This window comes from Corvus moneduloides, chromosome 4 (genome assembly GCF_009650955.1).
Source record: "Corvus moneduloides isolate bCorMon1 chromosome 4, bCorMon1.pri, whole genome shotgun sequence".
NCBI classification, from domain to species: Eukaryota; Metazoa; Chordata; class Aves; order Passeriformes; family Corvidae; genus Corvus; species Corvus moneduloides.
Window position 1 is genome coordinate 47,953,220 of NC_045479.1, and position 22,924 is coordinate 47,976,143.

The 22,924-nt window shown below is 37.3% G+C and overlaps 1 protein-coding gene across 5 annotated transcripts in view; it reads right to left on the reverse strand.

The window, feature by feature from the left end:
* The window catches only part of DOCK4 (dedicator of cytokinesis 4), a 232,411-nt gene that overhangs the window by 106,681 nt on the left and 102,806 nt on the right, over window positions 1-22,924 (reverse strand). For all 5 annotated transcript variants that reach the window (XM_032107391.1, XM_032107389.1, XM_032107392.1 and 2 more), the window contains 4 exons: window positions 15,067-15,148; window positions 14,389-14,449; window positions 12,375-12,507; window positions 10,778-10,866 (listed from right to left, as the gene is read on the reverse strand). In XM_032107391.1, coding sequence (XP_031963282.1) covers window positions 10,778-10,866; window positions 12,375-12,507; window positions 14,389-14,449; window positions 15,067-15,148 — 365 coding nt within the window. The remainder of the gene's footprint in view (window positions 1-10,777; window positions 10,867-12,374; window positions 12,508-14,388; window positions 14,450-15,066; window positions 15,149-22,924) is intronic.

Here is a 22,924-nt window from a genome sequence, read left to right on the forward strand (position 1 = left end):
TTTAAGAAATTGTTATACATACACATGTATAATCATGCCCTCATATGGCCCCATTGCACTGTTTCCTTGGAAACCTAAAAAACCCATTTGCTATTGTTCCAGATCACATGAACCACAACAGCATTAATCAGATATTTTACACCGCCTGGTGTTGAGTAAAGTTATTGTGTTTTCTAAACAAAGGTTGAAGACCCCAAGTCCAATTTTCTTTCAGTACAAATTTCACAGATTTCCTTGAAGAATTTTATTTAACTCTAAAATCAAATGTCAAAAAACCTTACCAATGGCTAAACAATTTTAACTTGAGAAAAAAGCTGTCTGCCAAAGATTTGAAGTACTTGCTCATGCAAGGCAAGAAAGATAAAAAGCTGTGTATTTCATGGCATTCATTGTTAGAAAGTGAAGAGCCATCTTTATACATCCAAGAAATCTCTCAGTGAACACACTTGAAACACAGGTCATTCATTTTACCTATAGTTTAAACACATCTTTGGAATATAAATGGCATGCATTCCCCAGCTTTTCAGAAAAATGAAAAACACTGGATTACAGATAGCAAAGTTACTTTAAAATGTTATATACTGGCCTCTTACTAAAGAGGCCAGTAAATAGGAAAGAATGAAAGTCAACCAGAATGGAAACAAAGCAAGAATACACAGGGAAGGAAATCTGAAGGACCTCCAAAAATCAAGTCTTCAAGTTAACAGTTTTGTCACTGAGGATCTGGTTGCCAAATAAAAGGGATTTGACAAGAAGGGAAGTAGAACTGGTAAATCTGGTAAAAATGCTGAAGTTGGGAGCATACAGACTTTACATAAATGATGGACAGATTCCCCGGTAAGCATTAAGATTGCTCTCTCAAAGCTCCACTAATTTTGCAAGGAACCCAGGCTACCCTCCATTAAGGACCTAAAATCACAAGAGGCATACTGCTGCTGAAGTGGGATACCCACGTTACAGAACAGGTTGCCTGAATTCCCAATGATTTGTTACATTCAGGATGTTGAGATGGGCAAAAGGAACATACTGTAAACGAAAAGGTTTCCCCTAGAAATGGTTTCATTCTGCTCTCAAGATCACACTACCTGATGATCAATAATTGGCCACTGGTGAGCTGTTTACAGGTCTGGGGCCCTAGTATCATCCTATGCCAGTACTTTGAAGGTGTCACTTATGGTCACATGTCTTTACTCTTCTGTGTTCCATTTTAGTCCAGGGTTATAGTTAGTTAACTCTACACAGAGTAACTACATGTTATAGCTATTTGTTAAATACAAAGCATATATACCAAGGTGGATTACACCACACAACTGCACAAAACTAAGTAAGAGCGATAATAAAGCAAATGAAATTTATTATTTTGTCATTAGATATATGCTTTTACAAGTCAGAACAAATCTCCAGGCAGGGTAAGAGAAGTCCAGCCAGCCAAAGCCAGATGGGTAATGAGGACCTTGTTGGCAGCTAAACACAAAGCCTGTGGCCAGTTACAAGCCACAGAAAACCCATATTCATGGATTTATGAAAATGCAATACACTTGCTAAAGAAAGTAGACACCCATCATGACTGAGGAACCATGCAATTGTAATAAAAACCATGGGGACAAGGTACTTTAAAAAGATGGAATTATTAATTTTACAACGGACTACAGTTTATATGCTTATTATAAATCGAGTTACCAGAATATCAATGAGCATTAAGTAACATAATTTAAAACATACTGACACATCACATTCAGATTTTCAGAAGGGTGCAGATTCAGCTGAAGAGGGATTCCCTCAGGCACACTGCAAAACAAAGTAGACTGAAGAGGAACTGACAAGTTTAAACATACCACCCTTAAACTAAAAGAGAGGAGATACAGACTACATAATAGGGGGAAATTCTTTAACGGTGAGGGTGGTGAGTCACTGAAAAAAGATGCTTAGAGAAATTGTGGATGTCCCATTCCTGGAAGTGTTCTAGACCAGGTTAAATTGGGCTCTGGGCAACCTGATCTAGCAGGTTGTATCCCTGCCAACAGCAGGGGGACTGTACACAGCAAAATTATTAGCTTTAGAAAAAAATTCCAGCATTTTATGATGGGACAGCTGTTCACAGACAAAGCAAATAGAGATCTCCAACATGCCACCATACACTGCATCTGACTGTGGTTGATAGGACCACTGCACCATCTATAAAACCTAGGAGCCATCCAAAACTTCATAACTATACATTTTCCATTTCTAGAACATTAGGAGCTAAAACATAACAATGAAAATGATTATCCAGTCTCTGAAGGACTGGCACATTTTTTTCAATAAGGTATGTAGCCTATCTTTGTTCCCTCAGAAAAAGCTTCAATTACCTCCCTAGTGGTAATTAAAACCTCTTGTGTTAGCTATTATTCCTTATTTACCCCAGTTTTGAAACTACTACTACAATACTCTGTAAGGGACTGCAAATAGATACGCTTTTATTTCTTTTGCAAGCACATGAAATTTCTTACTGTTAACTTGTACTAAATTTCAACACAACACAGATTATTTTTATCATTCAGATGAAAGAGAATGCAGAAAATTGACAAGCTGCTGAATAAGCATCCCAGATTTTTGTTAGATTTGTCATTTTACCTTCAAACAGCTTTTGTACTGCATTATTGATTTCTGCACATAGTTATGACAAAAGGCATCTGTTCATTATGCTTATAGACCCTTTATTTGCATTTGAGCTTCTGGGAGGAGGGGAAAGAATGTACATTCAGCTACTATCTACTGGCAGCAGAGAATCCTAGATCATATTAAGAAGAAAATACCCAGCAGCTGCTCAGGAAGCCGATAGAAGAAAAAAAAAACAAACCTCAGACAGAATGTTATTCAGCACTGTTTTTATTTTAAGAAAGGTAATAAAATGAGGCATGTGTCCAAATAAAGCTGCCTAAAGGTGTTAAAGGTTTTCTGAAGGTTTACAGGTGTTCCCATTTCCAGTAGCATTTTAAGTGCAAAGGTAAAACCAGTAGATTTTCACAATGTTATTGGCAAATAAATGATTTATTGATTTAACATGATCTGGGACAAATAATTGTATAAATCTTGGCCACAGAAAAACTCTATGTAGAAAATCCCACAAATTACAGTCTGGGAATAGACAGATTAAAAAGGAGAGGTAGATTCTGTCCTTGATGGCCTTTTTGAAGACTTCATTCTGATTAATTTGAATTATCAAAGGAAACTCCAAACTCTTCTTTCCTCAGCTTTAATTCTGGGGTTTAGCTCAGTAAAAAAAGAATGCATGAATGCCATTGCAACATTGTGACAGCCTTCTCAGAGCTCCTGTACCCAAGACTTTTGTCAGAAATGCCCTCAAGTGTATAAAGTAGGGATATTTTCTTCTTCAAATGGAACATAAACACTTAAATGCAAATTACATTTAACTGTCATAGGAAAGCTAGCTTGGAATTTCTTTACAGGGTAGATGGTAGAACCTCAAGTATTTCCTCAAAAGGCTAAATTAATATTATAAGCACCTAGCCTAACTTCCATATAAAGACAATAGATTTCAGAAATAATGTCTCCAGTTCTTACCTTAGCAAGCCCACGGCTGCCCTTTTCTATTAACAATTCACAGGGCACGTTAGCATCCATTTGCACACTACAGTGTTATATTGCAAAGGTGAACCATCTTGCATTTTAAAATTACATTTTTACCAACAGGATGTTTAGCTAGAATATTATGGAGTGCGCAAAATACACCATTTTGAGAATTTAAGTGTTTTATATTGCTTCTAGTGCAAATAACAGACAAAAGGTTCCAAGGAAACACATTTTCTCCTTCATGCAGTGTAGCACTTCATGCAAACAGAATTGTATTAGGAATTTAGCTACTTGCATTCCAATTATGCATCTTTTTTCAAAGGAAACAGATGTTTAACAGGTGCCTGAACAAAATGTTAAAAACCAAATCCCCACCAACATAAGAACCTAGGTAACAATTGTGAAGAACTTGTAAATAGATTCTTTGAAGGCACTGAAATCATGCATATATATTCTATAATTCATTATTTGAAATAGTGTTATGAGTTTTTATTTTTTTAGTAGATAAAACAAGGAAAATCAATACTCCCAACAAGTAGAACAAATTTTTGGAAAAGGTTTATAAAAACATAACCCAACTCCAAGATTGAAATACGAACCAGCTATTGTTATTATGTACCCTTAGCTTATGCCACCTTAGTTAGGAATTTCTGGGTTTAAATTGGGTGCCACTTGAATCACGTACAGCAACAGTGTGTCCAGCAGGACCAGGGTAGTGATTGTTCCCCTGTCCTTGGCATTGGTGAGGCCACACCTCAAATACTGTGCTCAGTTTTGGGCTCTTCACTACAGGAAGAAAATTGAGGTGCTGGAGTATGTCCAGAGAAGGGCAACAGAGTTTGTTAAGGGTCTGGAGCACAATTTTTATGAGGAGCAGCTGAGGGAGCTGGAGTTGTTTAACCTAGAGAAAAGGAAGCTGAGGGGAGACCTTATCACTCTCTACAACTACCTGAAAGGAGGTTGCAGGGAGGTGGGGCTCTGTCTCTACTCTCAAGTTACAAGCAATAAGAGGAAACTGCCTCCAGTTGTACCAGGGGAGCTTTAGATTGGATATTAGGAAAAAATTCTTCATGAAAAGGGTTGTCAAGCATGGAAAAGGCTGTCCAGAGAAGTGCTTGAGTCACTATCCCTGGAGATATTTACAAGACCTACTTGGCAGTGCTGGGTTAATGGTTGGACTCAATGATCTTAAGAGTCTTTTCCAACCTAAACCATTCTATGATTCTATAATTGCAGTACTGACTCGAACAACAAGTCATAGTTTCTACTGAATGTAAGATGCCCCTGACAGTATCACCATGGCACATTTTTCATTCTTCTCTAAAAACAAATCTTTTAGCAACACTGAAGAGAACAACATGAATTTAACTCCATTACACCCTTATCTCTTCAGGGCCGAATGATCTTGGAACAACGCTTCATGTGCAAAATTCTTTATATGTCTAATTTTTTGGCTTTAGCATTTTTTGAGAACAAAAAAGAATGCCTTAATTAGCTGTATACTTAGTGAAGCATACATGAGCAGTATTCCTATTTTAAAGGTATTTTAAACAGCAGCCTTCAGTGACAACTAGTTCTTAAACACATCCAACTGGAATACACATAATCTCCTTGTCACAAAACAAAGATTAAAAATGACAGATTTATAACTTGTCCTAGAACTAGAGTAACTAAGCAATGCACTTGCTATTTAAATGTTAGTGAAGATAAAAAATACATTTCAAAGCAACGCTGACACCTGAGAACCCTGTAGATAAAATACAAACATTGGAAAACTTTTCTGTGATTAATTATATGCCCAGGAGTTACCTAAGAGTTACGTACTTCATTCTGTTTTACCTTCTTTGTCAAGTTCATGTTACTGCTCCTGCTATCATTCCTCCTCACTGTTTCCCAGTCACTGCTCCAGTCAATTCTCCACTGTAAGCCTATGCTTTCTTTTTGGCTAAAACTCATAGCTGTCTCTAGCAGGGATACACATTCAGTTTCCCATCTGACGTTTCTTGCGCTGATTCACAGGAAAAAGATCTCATTGCAACAACTCTGAGTGTGGTAACGCTGTGAACTGCTGGGGTAGTCTCATGCAAACATAGTCACATTTCTTTGGGTGTCTAGAAAAGACTTTCAGTTACCACAGCTCTATTCCTAGAAATATTGTAAACTTATACTGAGCTACCGATTCCCTGCTGCATTTGATCTCTTGTAGCTTTTCATTTTACAAGTGTGAAAAAATTATGCTCCTAGATTAAGGGGCCTCTGCAGTTTCTCCCCTGCAAGGTAAACAGTGACTCTAACAGGCTTCCTGCTCCACATCAAGGAATTTGTAAGCCAAAGCTTACTTTATGTGAAATGGGAAATCAAACAGACCCAGTATACGTTTCTTTAAATTTCTCAGTGTTTGACAGTAACCATGGAGAAAGGATATCATTAGAGTGCCAAGGGGCTGCTCAACCCAGGTAAATAGGCATGAGAAGACCCCAAAGCCCATATCACTGTTTCTAACCATCTCCATTGCCATACTTGTCTCAGAACTTGCATCTTGTCAGATGAGTTCATGCACTGGGCTCATCTACCTCACGTCTTTTCTGACCAAGCCTTATATTCCCACTGAGTCAGACTGACTTAGTGGCAACTGACAGGTATACTGAGGGAAAAAAGTCCCACATATGAGGTGAAAATAGTTCCCTAAACCAAAGGATGTTTTATGAAACTTACTTTAGATTGGTTGAATTAAAATTTAAAGTATTTGCCTCTGAATGAGCAACCTCACTGAACTTCAAAAATGTTAGATCTCACTTTGAGGTTGGTTTCTCTTTCAGTTGTTGTTGGACCACAAATCCGTGAGGACCCTTCCAGCCTAACTTACTGTATGATCTGATGAATAACTTTCCTCCTTAAGATGACAGATTGTCTTTCCTCATGATATTGTTAGCAAATATCTGTCAACACATGGGTTTCAAGTCCTCCATGCTTCAGTCGGGGCATTCTAGTTTCAAGCACTCACATAAATTAATGTATAATTAAAAGTGTTTCCAGTGGAGTTGCAAAGTTTGGCATTGCTACCACAGAATACATCACACCGCATTCAGTAAAAATGCAATTAGGTTACATCACTCGTCTAGTTCATCAGAACATTCCAAGATAACGGCACAGGGAAAGACTTTCCCATCTCATTAGTTATTTTCATGGAATCCACACAAGAGTTCAAAGCTACAAAGCAGCTAGATGTGTTTATAATTTCTTATATCAGTAATTTAATCTCTATAGAACATGAAAGGATTTTCACCTCCTTTGCTGTCACAACTGAAAAGCACACGTATCCTTTTCTCAGCTCCCAAGAATTACTGCGTCAGGCACATGCAACTTTTCAAGACTTCTTATAAGGAAATCCTAATCGGCATTTACAGAGAAGCTTATACTTGAGACTATTCAGAGCCTAATGGAAAAAGCAGAGCAAAACAGAATGTCTTGCAAACCCTTAAAAGTAAGTTATTCAGTCTTTCTTTTCATAGGAACATTAAGAAAAACAAATTTGTAGTGCATTTCATCAATATTTAAATATTATTTTTATCAGGTAACCCATTGGGGAGAATATTCGTACATAACATGAGATCCAGGCTTTCTCCTCTGTAGGATTTGGTAAGAGGACATGAATACAGATCACACTTAAGAAAATCATGCTCTACTCAGAAGGCTTTAGAGCCACTTCCACTTTCCCCATGGCACCATGAATATTTTCAGATCATATACGAAGTTGAATAGTTGCTGCGGGGAAGCTGGAGAAGCCAAGCAATTAGCATGCTCATCTGGGACATGGAAGACTGACTGAAAATCCTTTTCCAAATCGGATCTCTGATTCTACAGATACAAAAATAGAAATGTGCTATTCTCCTCATAAAACTGATGCAATTAAGTGTGACATACATGCAGGAATATTATTTTTTCCACTGCTTTTTGCATTTTAAAACAAAGTAATCAGCTTCTAATTCTAAGAAAAAAATATTATGCAAGAAATAGATTTTACAGCCAGCTCTGCTCCAGAAATTATTAAAGCCTGGTTTGTTTAATAATGACATTCCACAAATACCATAAACTCAGTGTAAGAAATAACAATGCTACTGAATGCAGCAAATGTTGTACAATTTGGCCTTTGCAATAATGGTTTGATCTCCTACAATAGGGAACCAGGTGTTTTCTAGTAATGTGATACCTCACACCAGCTGCAAAGACCAGTGGTGAATGGGAATTGCATCCATTATCTGCTACTCCACTCTCTGTTAGATTGGAAATTCATGCAGAAAACATATTCCAGTTCTCACTTCAGCAAAGGATACTAAATTTTCCATGAGAGTGTGTCTTTCCATTCCTGCACCACCAAGAAGAGGAAAGGGGATGAACATCTGTCCCCTGCTCCTTTCTGGGCTTTATTAAGAAGCAACAGTCATTTGCCTTTATTTGATCCTTTTTAGACACAAGTTGAGAAAAAGATGCAAGAGGACTCTATACTTAAGAACCATCATGAGTTGAAGCAGAAAAAGTAGGTGTTTGGGAGTGGGGGGTTGAGTGGCAAATACAAATGCTATAGTCTGTCACTATGCATTTTAAAGCAGGACACTCAAAGTACATTTTGAGTTCCTTTTTAGATTGCCCCAAAAACTGAAAGATTTTTTTTTTCCTGAAGAATATTATGAACTATCTGATAAACTATTTTAGCAGGGGGACACAACAATTTGTGTAAACTAAAGACTTTGTAAAATCTCCTGACTTGAAAGAAACTGTAAAGGAATATGAAGAGGGAACAAGCCTAGAGAATAAACAACAGTCTGAAGCATCTTTGCTGTTTGTTATTTTTACCGTGCTTCCTTTCTAAGTCTTTTTTAAATGTTCAAGGTGATTTGAAAAGGACAAGTGTGACATAAACCAAAAAATCAAGTTTTCCTACATCTGGCTCATACCTACAACAGCTCCTAAAGGAGAGAAAAGACCTCTCTCTCTCCTATAATGTAAGGTGTTATCCTTTTTTGACAACAACAAGGTGATAGCCGAAGCTAATGAGGCTTCAGAACCAGCCACTCAACACTATCACAGAAAAAGACAGCAAATGAAAAATAAGAAGTAGTGTAACAACAATATTTTCCATGAGGTGTCAGCAGAAGTATCCGAACATATTGCTAAAACCTTGCAAGTGCTTTTTAAGGCTGCTAAGGAGTCACAGGAGAATGAATTTCGTGTGTGTGATATAAACAGCCTTCCATAGTTTATCTTTCAGTTGCTCGGTACTCTAAGTAGCATTACTGCTCACTTCCTCCTTCTCTCTCCAACCTTCACATCCACTACTGGAATTCTGTGCTGATCTTCCCTCTCTGCCTCCCCTACTCTGACAAACTTTTTCAAAATGTAACTAATCTTCCATTTACCTTTAGTTTCCAGCCCCCTGCAACCCCTGCGAAAAAATTAATGTGCAATGTCTTTCATGTTGAATATTCACATAATTAAGAGTATTCAAATTTATCCAATGTCTCCTAAGAACTGCACATTTAACTATGACATTTCATGAGAGAAAAATAAGATTAGCAATGTATCACAGAGTAAGCATATATTGCATGGACAGTCAGAACAACCAAGAATAAGTTTCTTCTTGATGAATATGATTAACATATTTAAGAAGCATGTTAATGTTTAAACATTAAACTTACTCAGTAATGTACTCTTCTATTTGCAGTACATTATTTTTATATTTCTTGTCCAATAAGATCTATGATATTCTAAACCTTAAATATATATATATGGCCATGTTACATGAGAAAATAATAGAATTAGAAATGGTTAAATATATAACTTCAGTCTTGATAAATAACATGAGGTTTTATGTGCTTCTTGGTTGTCCACTAAAGATTGTTAAACATACATTTTCAAAATAAACATTATGCTTGAAATCAAGTTAAAGAAGCCTGCAATATATAGTTAGGTAAAGAAGCATGAGGCCTCCTACATGAAAGCCATTACAAATACAATATACTGGAACCTTCAAAATGAGATTTTTCTATAGTCATATTTCAACTAATCAACATTTCACAGGGAAAACCAACATTTGAATATAGGGACAATAGACTCATAAGCCTCCATTTCAGGTTTCATTTCAAGTTTGACTCCATCTTTGAATTACACAATTCAGAAAAAGTTAGCAAGTTGATATTAAAAAAGAAAACAAAAAATGCAAATTCAACATCTTCTGTGAGTCAAACCACCATCTCATAATAACAAAGCTCAGTTGTGCTTTGTTTCCTTAAGTCTCACACACAAATTTATTTCAGTGACAGTTCCAGTAACATATAGCTGACTGCGGAGGACTACTGGCAAGTTCTTAAATTACAACTCTGCATCTTGCTCAGCTGGAATTCAAAGCTACCAGTAAGAATGCAGACTGCACATTCATTTTTTTTCTGAAGTTTAATATATACTTGTTCTGGCCTCAGCCACGAGGGGGTGAAGCCTGGAGCCCTGTGGGCGTGTCTAGGTTGCTATTCTATACCAGCTACATCATCGATGCTGTGGAACCAAGGAACTCTGGCTTCCAGGAAGGAGTGGTGTGGCTTCAGGTCAAGAAAAAGCCTGGAGGGAGGGGCAAACTCATCCACCATTGCTGACTGTTGCCCATTCACATTTTGCATGTGAATCACCCTCTTTTGTACACTTTTGTTATTAATGTTGCTGCTGTTTCTTTTTCTTATCTCATTGCTCTTTACAGTAAGTTGTCATCCCAGGATCTCTGCCTTTCTGTATATCCCACCTGCGGGGGGAGAAGAGTGGCTTGTGGTTTTCTTTTTAGTGTGAGTACTAAATTGGGGAATACCGTTCCTAAAACACGACAGTAATGTCAATGGCAAATTTTATATTCCTGATGAAAATGTGAAGCAGAAATGTCAAGCAATACAGATCAATAATTTGATCAGCTCCAGAACTGAACTCCAGCAAACTCCTCAGAATAAAAGTTTACATTAAATAGTTCCTTGACGAAAGTTCAGTGACTTTTTATTTTTAAATGTGCACATGAACAGCAGCATTGTACATTTTCATCTGACTATTTTTCTCTATGTACAAAAATGTTTCTTCCATAGATGTTAGTCCTTCTAAAATAGAGCTACTTCATTTGCAAACTAAGAAACCCCTAAGAATGCAAACAGAAAGGTGGCAAATTACTCACCTGCATTGGAGCCTGTCAAGTTGTAACGCGCATTCAGCTTTTTAATGATATTTTCATGGATCTGATACCAGTCACTCTCTGTGTTGCACCTAGAAAAATGATAACTTTTTTAATTCTGAAATGGGAACACAAGTTTATCAGACCAACTTCACAACATATCCCTAAATAAATCCTCTTTAGCTCATGAAACAAATAACACAATAGGAGCTAAAGCCCCATGAAACTGCCTGTCTCAATGGAAAGAGTGCCCTTACCATTTGAGAAAGGCACCATGAAATACCTGCTTCGTGTGGCAAAGGATGGGAGAAAGATAGGAACAATTATGCTGAGGAACTCAGCCATGACCAAGTTCATTTCTGTATAGATCTATCCTTCAGGGCTAACCCACACAGAAACCTATCTTGTGACGCTCGAAAGGAGACACAGGACCCAGAGCTGGTCTTAGCAGACAGAAGAATCTGTGCTATACACTTCAAACTTACTTTAAAAGTTTGTGATCTGCAGGAGGTAGTCAGTGAAAGAGCAAAGTACATTTCAGTATACATTTAGAAAATACCTGGTTTTCCATAAGGAAAATGTTCTAATGATCACTTTTCAAAAGTTTAGACTTGAGTTAGCCTTAGCATTAAATCTGGTTTCTAGTGATAATTCTTCTTCCATTGTTTTTGTTATTTTAAAACAAACAGGTAAAATTTTAAAAAAACCAAAATATAATAGGCAGACAAACCTAACAATTTGTTAACCAATAGTGAACACTTACGTGACTTAAATGTTCTGGGAGTCTAAGTAAGAGCCAGCCCACCTGTCCACTGTTACATTAAACTGTTTTTCTGCAGCACTGATTTCAGCAGTTCTAACTCAAGACAGATGGAAACAGAGGAAAGACATCCATGACTTCAAGATTTGAGTGCTATCCCTAGGAGGGGCAGAACTTTCTCGTACACATGGTGTGTCCCAGGTATAGGTAGTTAGAATAGACCAATCCACGAAACAGTTCCTACTGTAATGTCCAAGATCAGCAGGAAATTACATACATTGAGTTGCTACTAGAAAATTGAACTTTCTTCCAATTGCTATCAGCCGAAATACACTATTTAATCAAGCATTCATTTTTAAATCTACTTTTGATTTTTCATTCTCCAGCACTAACTGCCTTTTATATTTTTGTTATTCCCATTATATAGTTGCTTAATTTCACAAAAAGATACTCTGCCTGCTTTTTTTCTGTAGTTACAAAGTACTTCCACAAGATGCCTAGGCAGCACAAGGCACTTAAATAAGTCCTAAAAGCGCTTTATGTTACCATAATAAGAGAGTTCCAGAATAATGTTAAAAATGCCAAAACATACACCAATACCTAAAAAGATGCAGCCTTTATCTTTAATATCATCCCACTTTATAAACACACCTGTAGAACTAGCCAAAATTTCCACACTATGATAAAAAAAACCCAAAAAACCAAAAAAACCAGCTACTGTGCATTTTTGGAACAGAAAGGAGGGAGAGCTATTTACTCACACTGCACTTAACCCCACTGATTCTGATGCAAAATGACTCTAAGGTACTTTCAAAAATTAAGAAAAAAACCATTTCTTACATGTAGACTTTTAAGACGAGGTCATCCTTTGAATCTCCTGCCAGCAAATCTGCAATACTGAGAACTGCACAGCCAAAGGGCCGTCTATATTGTACATTGCAGGCATTTTTCTTTTCTCCAGCTCCCATTCGTCCTGCCAAACAAAACACATATTTGATGCATAATCCATGGAACTGCTCTCCAAACCACAGAAGGGAGGCAGCAAGCAATCCAGCTCAGACAATGCCAAGTATACTCTCATTGGGAACCTGATCCATCTTTATACTACACTCAGATAACAAATGGTACAGCAAGCCCACTCAATATGCGGTGATCTTGAAAGGTCTCAGACCAGAGCTTCTCCTCATCCTCTCATGACCCCCACTCAACAAACACCCACTTTGTAATACCCAGTCATAGAAACCTCATGACACTATCAAATTAAATTTAGAGCTCAGACATGACAGTGTTCAACATTCACAGTCTCGTAAGAATTATTTTACTGTGCCTGTTGCTACCCATCATTTATGTGAGAGGTGTTGTGATTGAGCCATTACAATTTAGTAATCAAATGCTGTTTCCTTATAGGCAACTGGAAAGCAAGGAGATAACTGACCAGTTGCAGAAGAATGAAGAAGAAGAGATGAAACACAGGGAGAAAAGATGACAAAGAGCAGAAGAACAATTTATGGTAAGGAAAGAAAGAAGGCAGTCAAGGGAAAGAGATTTGAAACAAGATGTTTTTTCTAGGCCTTTTCTATTTGATTTAAATACAATTTATCAATCTTCTTGCTGTGTTCCTGGCATTTGAAACTGCCCTCTTTCTATCCATTTTATTCAATTGTGCACTAGCAGCTATGTATCTCTCCCACCAAGTCTTAATTTCTGACAAAAAAAAACCCCTATGGCTGCAGCTGCTGCAGGGCAATGTCTCCCACAAATATCCCTATGCATCACAGCAGCTTGTAGAGTAATGGTTCATTTTCACACCATAAAGTAGATGAATGTTATTTTAACTTTTTAATATTTCAGTGGTTCATGTATAAACTTGACTGTGAATATATTTAAAAATTATACAACTGGAAAAATCATACTCTTTAATATTCTTTAAAACATTTATTCTTCTAATGGTACTTACAATCAGAGTTTACCATATCTTTTCTAAAACCTTGCCAATAAAAACAAAACACTGTATTTTGATGAAATATCAAATCATCATAAAAATGCAAGGAAAATTATTTCTCAAAGTCGTAAAATAAAGCTTACTTTGTAAGAAGTTGTTTCTGAACTCAGCACAAGTTACAGCAACTATACTTCAAACCAAAATGTCTTTCAAAAATAGGAAGAAAAGTTATATTTAGCACTGTACTGATGCAACTAGAAGCAATTTACAAAGAAAACAATATATCTAAGATATCAGAAGCAGACCCAAAGATTATTGTTTCACATCAGTACAGCCCAGAGGATAACTTCTTAAAATAAGTATGTACACTTTTCTTCTCCACTTTTTCCTAGAGGACTTGGTATCTGTCTGCAGCATCAGAGATTAAAATTTTTATGAAATATTGTCCATTTTTTCCCTCTCGCCCTTTCTAAAGCAGTCAGGGAGAAGACAAAATTCATCTGAACAATTTCAGATATACATCAGGTATATATATATATATATATATACACACAAATTAGGTACACTAAACGTCCAGGCAAGTTTTTCTTTGTTCAAAGGATGCTTGAAATTACAAGAATGGACTCCCCAATGACAACTCCATCATCTTAGCACAGTTCATATTTGACACTTTCATTTTGTTTTGTGATAGTAACAAAGTATACTGCCTCTAAACTCAGTTAGCAGTATACTTGATAAATAACATAAAACAATGCTGAGAAAGCCAAAGCAATTTTTCCAACAAAACTCGGGCATTTTCTTTTCCAAAAATTTATTCAGAAGTCTAGCTATTATAAAAAACCCAAAAGCTAGCTCCAAGCAGTTTTCTTTTATTTACTGTCACATGTCTAACAAATACAAGATTATACCTACCTATTCGGATGATGTGCACAGTGATATAGATGTCCTTCCTGAGTTCACTGCTACCCAAATCCTGCACAAGATCAGAACCTCATTATTTATGACTCCTGATTAAAACGCGACATTTAAAGAGATCTGTACACACTGCTTTCGCTGCCAGTGAAAGTGATAAATGAACAGTGAGTTCATTTATACAGCATTGACAAATCCCTTCAACACTTTAAATTGGCAGTCATGCACTCAAAATGAGTGTCCTAAAATATCATGGTTAGAATTTCCTGTAATGTAGCAAAATCAGTGGGAGGGCACAAGAGACTTGTTGTGTGCCTTGAAAAGCAGTGATGCATTTGTGCAATTCCAAATATTCTGGAAGTACAGCAAGTGCTGCACAAACAATCGTTTGGGTGTAAAAAGTACAAGGAGGAAACATAACTGGTCCTTGTTGCAGAGAGAACGACCAGTACATACGCCTATGTGGAAGTCCAAGGAGTGTCCACATACTGCCAGAAAACTTTCAAGTTGGGATTTCACCCATACCCTTCAGCCCCTCAAACCAGCCCTTTGAGTTGATGTTCATAGCAATGTACAAGCTTAGGGAGCAGTTCTGAGTCAACCACAGAATAACAATTTAATCCAACTTCTGTTTTCAACATCTAGCACAAAAAAAGATTGAGACTAGGAAGAACTCACCACAAAGAGAGAACAGTGTCTTTCAGGCTTTTCTGGACATTTTGGCAAACCATTTCTATTCAGTCTTAAAAAAAATCTTTCACTGTAAGAAAACAAATATGACAGATATGTTGAACAACACTATAGCAAAAGCAGATCTCATTTTGATCTTATTTCCAGATGCAACCTTTCTCAAGATACAAACGAATGAAACAATTTCTTTCTGAAAGTCTCAATAAAAAAAAGGGAGACACAAGTGAAGGGCAGTGATTAACTTAATCACCTAACAAAATTACTAAATCGCAATACAAAATAGAAGACTGATTGTCATTTGGAAGAATGATATTGTACATCCTAGTACACAGAAACACAAGCAATAAAATCCATTTATCCTAAAACTAAAATTAGATGTGTAGTAAGTTGGTATTGATTCTTGCTAAACAAATGTCAACATCACCATGCTTGTATTCAACCAATATTCTTTTTCATATGTAGGATGATGATTGTAGGAGACATTTTTCTTACGCAACTCTATTAAAAACTCTCACTACAGTACACTGATTTTAGCAGTTTTGTAAAGAGTCTTGAAAGTTCCAGCAGGGAAAATTTTATTTTTGAAATCCTGTTTTGCAATCGACAGTGAGGTGTTAAATGCTGCAGCTGATATAAGTACCAATACTGCTAGTAGGGAGGTGCAGAGAATTCTTATTTCCAAATAGAAGAGGGCACAAGACCCCACTGGAAGAGAAATTACTTTTTGAAATATTTCCATTAGATAGTAGGATTTATGGATAATCTCTAAGCAAACCTGGGAATTCATGTACAGCAATATGATGAAAAAGCAAATTTTCCATGCTTTGGATAATTTTCTCTAAGACAAGAGGCCTCACAAGAAATGTAACAATCACATTTCTGTAATGATAAATGTGGAAGATGGGAAAGGCAAGTAAGTGTTATATACATTTCCCCTCACCCTCTCACCTCCAGCCCCATCTGGCCAGACACGAGTCTGGATGTCCTGTAATGGTCAAATCAGAAATAAAATTTCCTAAGTACAACAAGTTTTTTTCTCAGCTGTATCCACATCTTCTCCTTGTTCCGGAAGCTAAACATGGTTTACCACTGCTCTATATCAAGCATAGCTTTTCAAAATCTAGCTGGAAAATCACTAGGAATATGTTGGATAAGATCCAGCTCAATAGAGACTAATTAAATCTTTATTGCACCAGCATTTGCCTTGTAGAAAATCTGCATCGATCATTCACAGAATCAGTCATTCACATGGAAAGGGACCTCAAAGGGCCTCTCTGTCCAAACTCATGCTCAAAGCAGAGTCGGCTGTAAGGTCAGATGAGCTTGCTGAGGGCTTCAGCCAGGCGGGTCATGAAAACCTTCAGCTATGGAAACCACAAAGGCTCTCTGAAAAACCCATTCCAGTGTCTGACTGTCCTCAATTTTTTCTTTACATCCAGATGCACATTCTCTTGCTTCATTGTATATCCCTTGTCTCTCATTGTCCCACCATGCACTGTTGATGTTATTGATCTTCTGTAGGTAAATGGGGACAAACTTTTTACCACGGACTGTTGCCATAGAACAAGGGGTAATGATTATAAACTAAAAGAGGGTTGATTCAGATTAGAAATAAGAAAGAATTTTTTTACAATGGCAGCGGTAAAATACTGGAACAGGTTTTCCAGCAAGGTAATAGATGCCCCACCCATGGAAATATTCAGTCAGATTGTGCAGGGCTCTGACCAGCAAGACTCCAAGACTCTATGATCTTGGAGGACTTTTCCAACCTTAATGATTCTGCAATGATGTCCCAGCTCATCACATGGGGGCTGAACTAGAAAAGTCCCTTCTGACCCAAAACATTCTATGCATCTATGATTATTCTGTGATTTTAATTCCCCTCAAAACTGCTGCTTCTCCAGTCTGAACAAGCCCCACAGCCTCAACCTCATGTTCCAGGGCAGGAGCTCCTGTCCACAAAGAATGTGAGGCCTTCTGCTGAACTCACTTCAGCTCATTAATATTGGTCTTGTACTGAAGGACCCAAAACTGGCATGGTCTGACCAATGCTGAGCAGGGATGATCGCTTCCCATAAGTAACGGGCTAAGTTCTTTTTGACGCAACCCAGGATACTGTCACACGCAGGAGCACATTTCTTAAGAGCTATGTCTGGAGAATGCTTTATGTTTCTATGTGCCAGCTATCCAGGCCGAACCTGTAAATACTTAAAACTTTCTTACTGTGATTCTTTGAAAACTTTTGTGCAATCTTCAGCTGTACAGCTTTTTTATCAGATGCCTTAAAAGGCAGAACCTAAGGAACAATAGTTAAGCTCACGCATCAAAGTACATGAAAATGTTATTTCCTGAGCAAAATGCTATTTTTCTCATTCATGTTTCATGATACAGCAAACTTCTGCAGCTTAGGTCTCCATGAGAGCATTAAAATTGAGTTTTAAAGACTGTTTATGTAAGTGTATTTTTACAGAGAAACAAGTTCGTATTTTGCTGTTGATTTACAACTGGTTTCAAAATAATTATGCCCTTTCATTTAGAATTTAGCTCATTTGCAATATTGGAAAATACAGTAAAAAAAAAGTGCAGAGCTTTGTTTATAAGTCTCACACAAAGTTACTGTACATTGAACAAGAATTATTAATTATATTGCCAAAGTAGATAAAGTTTTAGGAGCCCATTACGTGTGGCACCATGCCAAATCAAATACAAATGAAGAAGTCTTTGTTTCAGCACTAATACAGCTTCTGTGCACTGAAGCCTGCAGTTTTGATGCAGGTACGCATCAATAAAAATTTGGCCAGTAAAGGTGATTCTGAATTTCACCACTTTATCTTCAGTCTGTACAATTTAAAAGTAATACATACATATATATATACACACCACATTTCACCATGTGTTTGCCTTTAAAACAAGTGCTAGATATGTTGGTTCAAAGAAAAATACTATTCATAAACTTCATTGTTTACCTGTTAACTGGGAAATATATTTAACTGGGAGTGTACTCTGTATTTAATTAAATTTACATTCCACACAAACAAAGGCACATCTTTTGAAAGCTTCCTATTCACTGTCCACTACAATATGAAATTTTCAAGCTCTACTTATACTCACAGATCATGAGATTATGATTCACAACACAACTAAAAGCCAAGACTTTTGTGATGCCACAAAGAAATAGACTGATTGCAACCAATATGGAATGGTTATGCAGATCTACTTCCCTCATTTGAATTTGAAATTTTGTTTCACTGAAGCAGAGGACCCAGTGCCAATAAAAAAAGCAAACCAAAACCAACAAATAAAAAAAAAAAACAACCAACCCCCCACTAAAAAAAAACCCCAGAAAACAAACAAACAAAAAACCCCCCAACTTAATCCTTGTTTGGTGCTTTATGATACCTTTTTTTCACTAGAAACATATGACAGTACCAGTTACAGCTCAGATAAAAATGGTTATCTTTGAACATTTCCAGGGAGCAAATGCAAGCAGTTAGACTTGTAAGATTACAAGACAAAAATGGCAATGTTATATCTACGTACATAGAGCATGGGCATTTATATACCATTTCAAAGGATTTCGGTAGAGACAAACAGGTTAGAAAAAGTACTAAGGAAAGTAAACAGCCTTCATAAAATAAAGACAGACTTCCCAAGATCTGAAAGCTTGGCTTCAAACAGCAGTAAAAATCTCAAGAGGGTTAAATCTAGAGCTAGTATCTTACTGCACAGCAGTTTTCTCATCAGTCAGCTACACGTACATAGATACAGCAAGTACACACAGCAACACAGAAATACCTCTTCTTTGTATTAGGATTATTTGATTTTCGTTTAGACTACAACACATTTTTTATGAGCACCAATCTCACCACTTAAACGTGCAGTACACATTTAAACTCATCTGTCTTCCCACTGAAAATAAGGAAATATCTAATGCTGGAGAGAATAAGAAGGTCAGCAAGGGATTTTTGTACTGTAACTTCTTATGTATTAGCAGGTAACAATGTGTTCCAAATCTGCAGGCTTAACAGATGCATTTTAAAGAAACACGGCTGAAAACTGTTCTATTTTCATATGTGACCCCTATTTCCTTAGTATTAGCAGGAAAATATTACCAGTCACATGATACCAGTCTAGACAGATTGCCTGCTGTATGATTTATAAACACACTACTGAAAAAAAAAATCCAGCCAGATTTATACCACATGGCATATTCTTGTGGCAAAACTATGACATCAGTCATAGCTCTCAGTACAGCTCCACTTTCAGACATCTTTATAAATGCTCTCTAGTTGAAAATAGTTTACAGTGATTTCCAAAGTAAATAATGAGGGGCAATGAGAGAATCCTGCCACATAATTCACCACCTCAAGTTTATTACATTCCAGAACACTGTTAATGGATGCTCATTAGGAACTTCAATTTGAATTTACTTCATTGACAGTTTCATAAAACCCAGATCAGGCATAAAATGTTACCCTCATACTTAGTGGTGAAATACAGAGGAATATTGTACAACATATCATAAGTTACTGAAAGATCATAAAGCCTAAAGTATATCCTTAATCAGCAAATAACAGTGATAAATGTGGCAACATGACTTAGCAGTACCAGCTGATCCACAGCAAGTCAGCCCCAGTATTTCATCTTTTATGTACTTAAAAAACCATTCCCAAATTTCTAACTGTAAAATACAGGCAATAAGCAAAGGGGGACAGAAAAGGAAGAATGAGTACTATAAAGATAAGATGTCAGCCAATCTCAGATAAAAATCAAAGCAAAAATACTAACAAAAATAAATAAAACAATCTTATGATGGTACATTGAAGCTTATCTTTCTGTCCCCTAGCCCCATGGTGACAACATGAGGGAAGAAGAAGAAAAAAAACGTTCAAAGAATGTTCCTAGATTTATGCAGTGGAGCCCAATTTTCCTTGGCTAGATGCACAGTTAACAAGAAAAAGAGAAAGCAGAAAAGGAGACTGGAGGAAAAGTAAAAGAGACTTATATAGCTAAATCAAGCTCCTGCTCTCATCCTCTTTTACCCTTTATTAACTGAAGACAGCATTGAGAAATTTGTTTTTATTACTACAGTTTTTATGAACACACCCAACATTATTTTAGATATTTGCAGCTGTATTTTAACTGAAAGATGGCATCACACATTTCTTAAAAGAGTGAGAAAGCAATAATTTTAAATTATCTTTCATGACGTACCAGGAGCCAGAGGAAGATGACAGTTTAAAAACAGAATACTGTTTTTAGGAATCTATCAGCAGGTATTTAAAACTGAAGAAAAAACATATACCAGAAGCTGGAGCCTTCAGTGATCTTAGTCTGCCACCACAGATAAACATTTTTGCATCACAGCATTACCAGTGCACAGACCTACATACCCTTTAAGCTGAATTACAGTTTTGATTATTATCCTAGTCACTGACTAAGGTAACAGCATGGATACAACCAGATTTGCAGTATTTTCCCCCAAATATGGAAATTAAACCTGAAGAGAGCAGGAGGAATTGTTAAAGTCAAGGGAAACAACAGCATTTAAGAAAATTCCCCTTCCTCCAACACCACCTGGCTTCCTATGTATTCAATGCCATTTGGAGGTTTCCAAGCAGCAAGTCTGTATTTTATGTCAATCCTAACATGCCTTTTGCTGGTAGCCAGTGTGACTGCAACATGTTCTTAGTGAGATGATCTGTAAACCAACTATATATAAACATACAGAGATATATATACACATACAGACACCACTGGTGCTCAATACATCTCATGGTTACCTAAATCTGGTACATACATGTCATGGCTGGCCCACAATTCCAACACTGCATTCATTTCTGAATGTAGCTAATCGTTTAAGCTCCACCAGCTACATGACAGGTCACCTTTTCCAGTGTTTTCATCATCACATTTAAAAACAGCTATATCTCCTGTCAGTGTTCAAGTTTTACAACAGAATCAGAAAGAGGGTTATTTGTTAATGCATATGAGCGACATAATCAATACCACAGGCTCCTCTGGCTTGGGATGGTTTGTCTTCTTTAAAAATGTGTCTAACTACACAAGGCCAGATACAAGATCTATATAAGCTAGCACCCTTAGTCCAACTACAGCAAGTAGAAGATATTTGAGAAAGAATCTTTAAACAGTGGATGGGAAAGTGGATTTGTTTCACTGAACATGGCTCTTCCTGAGAGGAACTGAGCTACATCAAGAAATACAACTAATTTCTAACACACCCTCAGTTCTGGGAGGGCTTATGAAATATATTATTAAAATCAGACTCTGTCTACCTATAAAATGTAACACCAAACCGTCTCAGAAGCATTTGCTTGCTAGACTACACTTGTGGCTTTTTTTTTAAGGAATTTATTCCTACCATATCTACTTCATTCTACTTACTCACAAAAGTAATTTGTTGTAAAGTCACACACAGCAGCTCCCATACAAAGGCTGAATAGGACAGTCAAGGCCATCAGGCCAAAGCAAAGATCATTGCTGAAACACCAACTCCTCAAAAAATACTCGTACTAGCCTGAAGAAAAATGTTAATTCTCTTACAATTCAAGAATAGACAGTATTTAAAGAGGAATTTATCAAAACTGTCTCATTAACGACAACAAATTACACAGCATTGCAAAAAAGTCAGATAAAATGAATGATTTGTAAAAGGGCTGTGGTTTAACCCCAGCTGGTAGCTCAGCTACCAGCTCACTCCCCCGCAGTGGGGTGGGGGAGAGAATTGGAAGGGTAAAAGTCAGAAAAACTTGTGGGTTAATATAAAGGCAGTTAAACAGATAAAGCAGAAGCCACACACACGAGCAAAGCAAACAAGGAATTCATTCATCACTTCCCATGGGGAGGCAGGTGTCCAGCCATTACCAGGAAAACAGGGCTCCATGAGAGGTAACAGTGGGTGAGGAAGACAACTACCATTACTCCAACCCCTTTCCTTCTTTATTTTCCCCCAGCTCCATATGCTGAGCATGATGTCTTATGGTGTGGGATATCCCTGTGGTCAGTTGGGGTCAGCTGTCCCAGTTGTGTCCCGTCCCAACTCCTCATACACCCCCAGCCTCCTCACTGGCAGGATGGGGTGAGAAGCAGAAAAGGACTTAACCCTGTGTAAGCTCTGCTTAGTAATAGCTAAAACATCCCTGTATGCCCAGCACTGTCCTCAGAACCAACCCGAAACACAGCCCCCTACCAGCTACTGTAAAGAAAATGAACACTACTCCAGCCAAAACCAGCACAAAACAGAAGCGTTACTAAAACAGCTAGAACCTCTTACAAACCAGGACGAAGTGTTTTGATCCCCTGGTGTCGTGGGTAACACAAAATGTTATTGTATCCCTGTGGTGGGCACCATCTCGGAAAGCGTCAGACGCCATTTTCCCTTTGTCTCCCTACGCGGTCAGCAGTGGGGGCCGCCATCTTAGGAGGGGGTGGTACCCTGCCAGTTTGGGTAATCTCTTCATTCCCCCAATGTTCCTGACTTTTAGCAATTCCGTATCTAGTGATTATTTACTTTCATTTTTTTGCCTGTTGCTGTTCTGCTTGTTAAGTAAACTATTATTTTTTTCACTGATACCTACTCACATTTCTTCCTTATTGGTGGAAAGGGATTGGTTGAAACTAAGGAGAGGAAACTCATTTTGGAGTGTGCACCCCTTTAAATTGTCCTAAACCAAGATACCTGGCAATGAAGGTTAATCTTAATCTGTAGAAAAGATCTTCTTACAGAAACTACCACAAAGCCAAAACATTTGGCAGGAGGATACAGTTGTGTCAAACATTCCTTTCATGCACCTTCTTGCCACCACTCTTGCATGAATCCCATCTG